The 11,229-nt window shown below is 42.1% G+C and overlaps 1 protein-coding gene across 1 annotated transcript in view; it reads left to right on the top strand.

Moving 5' to 3' along the window:
* The window catches only part of ptprt (protein tyrosine phosphatase receptor type T), a 452,551-nt gene extending 444,763 nt beyond the window's left edge, over positions 1–7,788 (top strand). The window contains 2 exon segments of the mRNA XM_079681220.1: positions 1,215–1,350; positions 3,455–7,788. Coding sequence (XP_079537346.1) covers positions 1,215–1,350; positions 3,455–3,508 — 190 coding nt within the window. The 3' untranslated portion in view covers positions 3,509–7,788.
* Positions 7,789–11,229: the final 3,441 nt, after the last annotated feature.

The following is an 11,229-nucleotide window of genomic DNA, read 5'->3' as shown; positions in this document are numbered from 1 at the left end:
GTGGGACAGGAAGTCTGGAGTGTTGGTTTTTTTGTATAGTGGGTGGTTGTCTGCTGATTGGCCCACATACAGTAGACAGTAAATGAACACTTACTGCACATCTACAGTAGACCTGTTTATAAAGGCTCAAATGCCTATGTTTGCACTGCATTGCGGTCCATTCCAGCAAATGCTCCTCTTTATCACATCTAAAATACTCTAACTTGAGGTGAAACATTTCTCAATATTCAATTCAAAGCTATCACTTTTGGATTTGAAGATGGGTTAGTATTTAAAAAAAAATATATACATCTTAAATTTGACTTTAAAGAACACGTCTTTACTCATTCGAAACAAATTGTGATTTGGACTCAAATTAGCATTAGACCAATCAGAATATTTGCATTTGACTACAAAAGTCGTGAATCTTTCCTGCTGTTTGAATAGAAAAATGTTTAAATTTGACAAAGCATTCCTCCTACATAAACCTGGGCCTACTATGTAAAAGCACTCACTTCACACATAAAAGTCCCTTCCAATGACTTGTTTTATTATGTCTTATAAAAACCCTTTGAAGGTTTTACACTTTAGGGTTTGTAGGTTTTAGGAGCATTTTTTAAACGTTGACACAAGTAAACTGAACAGAGTAGCCACAGATCAGCAGTATCAGTGGATACGTCTGAGGGATGGGAAAATGAAATGATCGAAACATAACATTTTTGAATTAACACATTTCAAAAGGGAGGTGTGGTGCAGTGGGTTGTGCGTTGGTGTTGGGATCAGGGGGTCACAGGTTCAAACCCCACTACAGTCAGCATGTCGTTGTGTCCCTGGGCAAGACACTTCACCCCAAATTGCTCCTGTGGGGATTGCCCACAGTATTGAGTATGTGAGTCGCTTTGGATAAAAGCGTCTAACAAGTAATGTAATGTTAAAAAGGTCTCCTGGGGTGATAAGAGGCACCGCTATTCAGTAAAAGAAGGAAGTGAACCTTTCTGACTCCAGCACATGCTGCTTTAAAAGGACTGAAGCCATTTTTTACATTCTCTCTTTTCCTTTCCGTCTTCCATTCAACCTTTAAAGTCTCTTTGTGTTTCACCTTTTTTAACGATGGCAAAATAGCACTATCCTTTTGGTGAGCATACCTAGGTTTGCAGAATAACAGTGTTGTTGTTTGATGATGACATTTTGTCTCCTTTCTAACTTTCACCTCCCCCCCTCCTCCTCCTCTGCAGTACGGGCGGAGGGCGTTCCGGAACGTTCTGTGCCATCTGCAGCATCAACGAGATGATCCAGCAGCAGAACATCGTGGATGTTTTCCACACCGTCAAAACACTGAGGAACAACAAGACCAACATGGTGGAGACTATGGTGAGGACTCACAACACACACAGCACACAAACACACACACTTCAAGCGCTTTGAGGAGCAGGAAAAGCGCTATATAAATCAAATGTGGCGTTTGGATACTACTTAGGACCCCAAAGCAGAGACTGACACAAGTTAAGTTTCACAGTGTTTTAATAAAGACAGCTATGCCAAGGCAGGTACTGAAGACAGGGAGCTGGCTGGTTGCAGAAAGGTTCAAAAACAAAGCAGAGGGAAAGCATCCCAGGCAAAAACTCAAAAAGTTGCTAAAAAACTACAAAGTGAACAAAACTAGGCTTGTGCTGCAGAGAGGGACTCTGGATTGTCGAACAGCATTTCATTATCTGGCAGAGTAGTGGGGTGAGGGCCAGGCTCTTAGAGAAAAGGTTGATAAGGTGAGTGGGAACAGGTGTGCCTCATCTGCAGCCAGGAGAATACCAGCCACGCCCCCTGTCACACACCAGCCCTGCAGAGAAGGAAGGCTTCTCAATTCTTTAATTTCCCCTCCTCGACTCCTCGGTCCTCCGGTAGTGACCCGGAAATGGATAATATATATCACTCAGTATAACAGGCCTACATTACTCTCTTTATTTGTATGCTTTAGTTTAGTAGATACAAACAAAGAGTCGATATTTTTCTAAAGCCATTTAGTGCTTCACATAATAAAATACACAATGGCTGTATCCTGATATATATTATATGCTTTAGGAGCTGTAGGTGTGTGTGGTACAGTGTGTAGGTGTGTGTGGTACAGTGTGTAGGTGTGTGTGTGGTACAGTGCGTAAATGCGGCGGACAGACGGGTCTCAGTTGGTTTGGTCTCCTCTGCTTACTTTTAATACTTGTAAATACAACTTTTGGCCCGTAATTTCAATTCCCCATTTCAGCGACCAGAGAGAGGGGGAGGGGGGGGGGGGATATATCCAGTCTCTTATTGTGTCACGTTATTATGAGAGTGCTCTCATACCTGTTTGATTCTGAAATTGTATATATTTATATAAATATATGTGTCTGTGTATGTCCGCATCTGTAGCCTGTTATTGTCTCATTATACCGCACTGTGAATGAATTAAAAGTAAATATATAAGTGGTCATGAACACATCTGTCCATCAGACAGAGGGCTGCTGTGCCTCCTGTCATCATTAATGGACGTCTCTTTAAAATGATCGCTCAGAGGAGAGGAGTTCTCATTTCTCTAACCGCCTGCTGCTTCCTCTCCTCTCTCCTCGGCTCCCCTCCTCAGTCCTCCGCTCGCATCTCCTGTGGGCGGGACTAAGACACGAGGAGAGGAGTCAAGGAGGGGAAATTAGAGAATTGAGAAGCCTTCAAGGAGAGACAGAGTAGTGAGGGGTAAAAGGAGCAAACAACAGGAAAAAACACAACCACCAAAAACCCCATGCAGAAACATAAAATCAAATGTATTATCATTATTATTATTATAAGGAGATGATGATTACAAACTATATTCATAAGATTAAGACAAACTCTTGAAGATTGAAGATGTTGATTCAAAATTGAGTAAGCATCAGAGAAACACAAACACATTCTGACATACAATTAAAACCTATAAATATATACATATGCAGACATATTATTGCCTCATAAAGAACAGCATTACTGGCAGTATGAATCTCTTGCTGGCTCAAATGTACAGCCCTAACTTATTTCAATATATACATACTAGACAAGAACAACCAGTGATTTCTAACCAAAACATATAGTCCATTTAAATCTATAATTATATTTTCTATTATTTCCGTTAAATAAAATATCACAAAGACATACAAAAGGCATGTTTTCCTTTTTTGATTTACCCATGCTGCCTTGTTTTTTGAGCAAAACACATGTTGGGATATATCAAGTATGTATATCAGAAATGTCTCAATGTAGATCATCCCGCTGTGGGAGGAATAAAGGTTTTCTGATTCTGAAGAACTATTTACAATATCATGCCCGGGGTAAGTTACATTTAGGGTGTTTAAACCATATTTAAAATGTAATGAACTTAATAAATAGTTTTTAATATTTGGTTGCGCTTGTGTAAAAATAAAAAAGATATCATTCAGCAGATGATTTACCTTTTCTTTCCGTTCCGTCCCCTCCACAGGAGCAGTATAAGTTCTGCTATGAAGTGGCTCTGGAGGCGCTCAGCTCCTTCTGATTGGCTGTGGGCTGAAATCCTCTTTTCTGATTCACCGTTGACGCTGACCATCACTCTCAACGCGACACTTGGTACACACAGAGTGACTGCTTTGTGTTGACCCAACCCGACCTGTGAGCATGTGTGCCTGTGTGTGTGTGTGTGTGTGTGTGTGTGTGTGTGTGTGTGTGTGTGTGTGTGTGTGTGTGTGTGTGTGTGTGTGTGTGTGTGTGTGTGTGTGTGAGAGTTTGTGCATGTGATTCTATGTGAATAAGAGAGGGCATGCTTGCACATTTGAGTGTGTGCGTGTGCATCTACGTGTGTGCCTATGACAACACACACACACAACCTGTACAGAAGAGCAAAAAGCGACAGACACACACTGGTGATTTTCGTGTGAGTGTTCGCTTCAGCGAGACTGTGAACTTTACATGCTTGTAAAAAGAAAACAGAAAAAATGATATGTTAAAAAAGAAAACAAGATGTTTAAAAAAAAGCGTCACTTTTCCTTCTCTATCTCTCTGTCCTCTCTGCTGGGCTGTGATGTGACTATTGTACAGTATTTCCTTTTTAGATATATTCTACGCCTTGAATGTTGTCTCCCTGTGAAGGCTGGATGCACACTGGAAGATTTTTACTTTTAGCTTAAAGTGAAGAAATGCATCGAACCTGCTTTTTGGACTCTGGGCAAACTATAGCCCAGAGTATAAAATAAAGCTTGTTTTGCTGAGATGTTGACCAAAGGTTACGAATCTATGGTGGCCTTCAGGGGCAAACGCGCTACAACGGCCCAAAATAATTACATTAGAAGAAACGTGCTGCATTTAAAAAAGCAAATATAAAAACACAAATGTGCTGTAACACATGCAACACATGAACTTCGCACCATTCACCAAAATCCCTGCATAAATAAAAGGCTGTTGCAAGAAGCTCAAAACAGAACGGAAACTGGAAACCTAAAAAGTGATGTGCACAGCTTGGACTGGAGCTTTATCGAGTTAAGGCAGAGTTAGCATGTTAGCAAGTCTTATCGGTATATCTGAAATGACTAGGTTAGCTACGTTTGCTAGCTAGCTTACAGCAGATCAGAAATAATATCAGAAGGAATCATGCGATCACATTGTTAAAATAAGCAGATACAACTTACATTTTAGATGAGTTTCCAGTGACAGTTTCTCTTCCTGTTAGTGTTTTGGGGCATTTTAGCGCGTTTGCACCTGTCGGCCTCCGTAGAAGCGTGATAAAGCAAAAAACAAGAGACCACTGTTCTTTGAAATCACACACAGAGACATTTCCTTGTTGCCAGGACCACTTCACTGCATCAATGTTAAGTGCGAAGCATACTTTTAAGTCAGTAATTGGTTGGAACAATTCTCAGTATTTGCCGACATTCTTGCTCAAGGAGGTATGCCTTTTTTTAATTGTTGCTTTTCAAGGAAAGAGGTGATTGTAATTACTAGTAAAAACAAGAAGAAGTAGCATTTAACAAGATATAGTGAGTGAAGTCCGGTGCATGGTGGAGAGGAGCATTGGCATTACACAGACAAAAGAAAAATAATTATTTTGCCTTTAAGATTATATTTTGTTGTCTCTGCTACAGATTTTTACATTGGGGCTTTATGAAAAAGAAAAAAAAAAGGTTTCATTAATGTTTATGGATGGCTTTATCTTATAGTGTGCATCCCCCTTGCTGTAAATAAGATAAGACAACCACAGTCAAACAAACAAACAAACACCATGCGCCAGACACAAACAAAGGTTATCATTTCCAAACATTATCATTTTCAGCGACGTGGTATTATAGTTTGGCACAAAGTTACTTAAAAAACAGTCCAATTAGACACATATTGTTTAAAAAATGAAGATATATATATTTTTGCATATTGCACGTTAAGCCGCTGCCCACATCTGTGACTTACGATAAGGAAGCAATGATGTTTTTTTTCATTAAGTAGTCAAACACTCATGATGCAACTGAAAAATGCATTCAATCGTTCCAGATGTATAACTAAAGAACATTTAACTTATTTGACTGTTTTGTTTTATTTGACTTTGAAATTCCGAAAGGACAAACTGGGATGAGTTATTAAATGAAATCAGATTACCCTAACCCTGTCCGACCCTGCTGAACTGCAGGCAGGCAAAAGCAATCAATCAAAGAGTGTGCAGTAGCTTGTAGCTTTATAACGTTAGAGCTGTGTTTTGTAGCTTTTGATTATATTACCCGGGCCGTGAAAAATATGTTTTCTTTTTTCAATGGGGTTTATTTTCACATTTGTGCCCATTTGTTTTTTTAAATGACCTGAAGCAGCTTAGTTTAACAGCATTAATCTGGGTGGAAGCAAAAGGCAAGAAATCATAACATCTTTGCACACATTTATCAAATATATATTGCTATCAGACAAAACTGATCTTTGAAATATCTTCGGAAATGCAAATTTGACATGACTGCAGTAGAAACGTTAACCGTGCTAATTAAAATGATAGACTTGTTAAGGGTCCTTGAATTAAATCAGATCCATTAACTATGACTTTTTTTTTTATGAACTACATTCCGGGTTATTTTCAGAAAAACAGAAGCTTAGAAATCAGACCGTCACCGTCACCTAGCCTGCCATCTATCAATAGAATGACAACAAAGAGAATAAGTGCCGGGTCACATTCACTTTTCCTCTGCAAACAAAGCCTCACATTTGCTTTTGGATAAGCCCATCGAGGTGTGTTTGAAAATGTGTTTGCCAAATTACCTCGTCAGTATAATAGGAAATGATTTCTGTTGACGATTGACCCCTATGTGAAGAAGGTCAACGTGGCTGACATGCTTTGAAGTGTTGCAGTTAATGAGAATCATACAGGATGTAACGCTGACCTCAGCTTGCCCTTCGCTCCTCATCTGATCACATGTGTTCCTCTTTTGTCCATTTAGAAAATGTATACAATGAATGGAAAAGCTCATTTTAAAAATTCACTCCCTTTTTTAGTTTTTTGATCCATGTGTCCACATAGCGAGTTTTTCTGAGCACCGACGTCTTTATATCAATTGCTTTTAATGATGAGGAGCCACCTTGAGGAAAAGCTCGGCACACAATGTCTTTCCTGAGCCTTTGCCGTTTTAGCTGCAGCCGTTCCAAGTGCTTCTAGTGGAAAATATTTTAACTTTTCAGAAAGACGCTGCTGACTCTGCCATAGAAATCAGAGGAGAACTTTGTTTTGGCCGTTTCTTCAATACGATTACTGTTATAACAAAGAGCGAAAAGCGTAGATTAGAGCGCAGATTGGACAAATGGACCCTGAATGGTTTTACTATCGCCAGATCGGTTCCTCTCCGTACGTCTGTCAGATTGAGCGGTAAACCTCATTCATACAAAGTGTGAGAGCAAGCATATTCCGGTTGGTTGTAATGGTCAGAAATCAATTACAAGCAAGTGTAAAGTCGCCCAAATAGATACCAAAAAGCAATGGGGCGAAGCTAGTTAGTCATACAGAGTTGTTGATTTGTTTTTTAAGATATCATTATCCTAGAAACGTTAAATAAAGGCTTTGAAAGGTTTCTTTTTGAATGAAATCTGAAAGACACACTATGTGGACACAGGGTTTTTGGAATTGTTTGCCATTCTTTAGGGATTAAAGCCAAGTCACAGGAAAGTCTGACATATATAACTAATACAGGAAAAAGACAGCAGATCAAACGCATCATTTTGGAAAGGCTGTGAATCTGTTACTGAAGAATCATTGTGTAAAATTGTATCCTCATAATTACCTTTATGTCAGGCGTCAATTTATTCCGGCATGTGTCAGTATTTTTACACAATGGATAAACCCGTTTGGAATGAAACTTCACATTCACAGAGGTCTCTAATGAACATATATTTAGTCAGTAAAGTTCGTAGCTTTTAATTCTCTTGGACAGAACCGGCGTACTTTTGGCAAACTGTTCAGTCTGCGCTTGATTTTTGTTGTTGTTGCTGGAGTCGTACCAGGCTCACTAAAGGACCTATCTCGACAGAGACTGTAAAAGTGTTGTATTGAAGATGATGTAAAAGCCAGAAGCATTTTCATTTTAAAAAGGCTTTATTTTATTGGCTTGGTTCCTGGCCGTTCATCTGTATTATATATTTTGTTTGTTTTCTTTGGGATTTTTTTTTATGTCCTGAATTTGTACATTTTTTTTGTATAATTATTATTCTGATGATTATTTGTCTAGCAGTGCTGTTTAGATCTGGTGATGCCATTACCATTGGTTGTTTAGTTGTTTGAAATGTGGTTAACATGAAATAAAAGGACCAAAATGTTGAATGTGATCTCATGTCTCTCTTTACAGACTCTTATTTTCATAATATTTACATATGATGCATATATTTGAGGGACCTGTGTGAGTTGTTCTCAGTTCTTTGACTAATATTGTTTCAAACGTTACTGTTGCTGCTGACATGAAGAGCAGATATTCAGGTTTCTACCAGCAGGAAGTAGAAGAAAAGGATGACAGAGGATAAAAAAAACTTGTCATCCTTGCAAAATAAAATGAGAAAATCAAACTTGCAAACTTGTTGAAGTTTGTAGTTCAACAAGTAACACTTTTATATAGCATTATACAACACCACAAGAATAAAACTTTGAATATACAATTATAAATACAAAATGGATGGTATATAAGGTCTTAAATATACGATGGACAAACAAAATTCAGATATGAGCTTAATGTTTTTGTAAAAATAGATACATGTCATAATGAATGTATAACTCCACTGTTAACCAACAGAAATAAAGCAGTTGAGAAATCCATCCATCCAAAGTCAGGTCATGGAGATCCATGCAGAAGATCCCAAACTTCCCTTGGCATTCCAGGGTGCTCCCAGGCCAACGTGGAAATGCAGTCCCTCCAGTTGGTCCTGGGTCTGCCCATGGCCTCCTCCCAGCTGCCAGGTGTCATCCTTATTGTTACAACCCGGCTCCTGGGCTGCAACAAAAAGCAGGGAGGCGAGATGAAGGGTAAGAAGATAACAATTGTTTATTCTCGAATAAACAATGTAATGACAGAACCAGCCACAGGTCCCCGAGGCTGGCATGAAGAGAGTGCCCAGCGGAGTCAGAGAGCGACGTATCCGCCTGGGCTCTTTCTTGAAGGCTTCCGGCCAGGTGTAGCTCATCAAGGCTTAGCAGCTCGTCACACAGGTGCAGCTCGTCAGGCAATGGAACCTGCAAACACAAACACACACACCCAGACGGCACCCCACGCGGTGTGGAGGGGTCGTCACACTCCCCCCCCATAAGAAAGGAGTTCCACTAGAAAACCGTTAACTACCTAAATAGCTAGGAGCTCTTCTCCGATATTTTGGCGTTGACAGAAGACCACTCTGGCCAATCCCTTGACCAAGCACCTGGAAGAACCCGGAATGTCCTTCCAGAAACCGCAAACTAGCCCTTGGCAACAAACCCAAGACCTGACCCCCAGTTTGCTGCCGAATTGGCTTACCTGTCTGACATGATTTAACGTGCCGAGATACATCTCTCTTGAGACCAGGCCAAAAAACATAACGCAACATGTACCCACATGTTTTACGGACACCCAGATGTCCCGACTGCCCATGCGCTTTCCTGAGGACCTCCTCACGAAATCTGACAGGAACCACAATCTGATACACTGACTCACCAATGAAGCCTTTCCCACGTGACCACCACTTTCTGACCAGCAATCCCCCTTGCAGCTGACAACCCCTGGTGACACCATTACCATCCTCGGTGGAGAGAACCGCCTCAAAAAACGGACTGAGGGAGACATCCGCTTTCTGCTCTACCACCAACTCACAGCGGGATACAGACAACAACCAGTCAGGAATAACCACAGAACCTATCTCACTGGCATCTTCCCCCTGCTCAGACTCCCCCTGTGCACGGCTCACAGCCCGGGTCACAGAGCAAGCAGCAAACACTCCAGGAGAGCACTTAACATTCTCCTATGCGTTAACAGTCACAGTGGGTGAAGATGACTGCGTGGTAGGCGGTGGACACTCAGCCCACACACGGCTGCCAGCCAGGCCGTTACCTAGGATAACATCCACACCACCAATCGGCATTACAGGATGGACCCCCATGGCGACCTCACCCTGCACCAGACCAGAGTTAAACACAACAGAATGCAGAGGAACAGGCACAACATTCATTCCCATACCTCGCATCCGGACAAAATCCCCAGTTCTAGATTTGTCCGAAAACCAGATCGCTGGCAACTCAACATGGATCTGTCCGCTAGACTTCTCCCAGGACCTGAACCTCTGTCGATATGCCTCAGGGACTAACTTGTATGCCTTCAACACAGCAGTCTTAACAGTCAGATAAACCTTGCTCTCTGCCACCGTCAGAGCAGAGTAGGCTTCCTGGGCTTTACCCGTTAACACACACTGTAACAATAAGGTCCCCTCAGCGTCAGACCACTCTCTGGTCTCAGCTACACGTTCGAACAGGGAAAAAAAAACTATCTGGGTCTCGTTCACTAAACTGAGGCACTATCCGCAAATTACTGCCAACGTCAAATGGAGTAGCTCTACCATGGAAATTAGAGGCCTGCAGGACCAGCAGGAAAACCCAACCTCCGCTCCTCTAACTCAAGCCTTTTAATTTCTACTTCCCACCTTATTTTTTCCACTGCCAGCTTTTCCATTTCTGTTTGCAACAACAGCAACTCCTTTCTTTGTTCAAAAGTCAGGCCTGTATCACTGCAGCCAGACGTACTGCCACTGTCTCTGCTAGGATCAACAGTATGTTTTCCCCCTTTGAAAACACCTAACTCAAACAAATTTGCCTTAACAATGCCTCTTATGTTTTCCTTCATCTCTTATCCCCAACATCCAAGCGGAAATGCTCAGCAACACAGATCAGCTGCTCACGTGAGGAGCCCTCCAGTAGCTCCTCTGTAGGCGCTCTCACAAACTCCTCCACACTCTCCATCATATAACACTGAGTGCACGCTCAAGCTACTACACAGCCTACACGCTACCGTGGCCCGTCCCTCTAACTGCCTACAGAAACTAGCTAAACTCCCCGCTAGTCTTCAGGTGCTAGTTATGGCGGGTACTTATGCACTTAATACCGTAAGCTCGGCGAAGCGACCAGCAAACCGGCAACTCCACCTGCAGCCTCGGCGTGCTCCCGAGCTAATAGCTCTAACCACTTTCACACCGCACTAACAGCCCCCCCTACGACCTCCAAGGGAGACCGTACTAAACCTAACAGGGACAGATACCACGGTAACTAACGATCTGTGCTTGTACTCGCTGCCACACAATCCCCGTTCACCAGAACTGCAAAAACACTCACCCCCACAACGCTACTCCCAAACAACCAGCCGCACCCCGCGACAACAACAGCTGCGCGAAATCCATCCCCACAACGGACATCCAGTTGCACACGCTTCCCAGGTCCAAAACAACGAGCCCCCATCTGTTACAACCTGGCTCCTGGGCTGCAACAAAACGCAGGGAGGCGAGATGAAGGGTAAGAAAATAACAATTGTTTATTCTCAAATAAACAATGTAATGACAGAACCAGCCACAGGTCCCCGAGGCTGGCATGAAGAGAGTGCCCAGCGGAGTCCGAGAGCGACGTATCCGACTGGGCTCTTTCTTCAAGGCTTCCGGCCAGGTGTAGCTCATCAAGGCTTAGCAGCTCGTCACACAGGTGCAGCTCGTCAGGCAATGGAACCTGCAAACACAAACACACACACTTATCAGATGCCGAAACCACCT

This window comes from Notothenia rossii (genome assembly GCF_949606895.1).
Source record: "Notothenia rossii genome assembly, chromosome: 5".
Classification (NCBI taxonomy): domain Eukaryota; kingdom Metazoa; phylum Chordata; class Actinopteri; order Perciformes; family Nototheniidae; genus Notothenia; species Notothenia rossii.
Note: the sequence above shows the minus strand (reverse complement) of the source record. Positions and strands in the feature narration are given on the sequence as shown.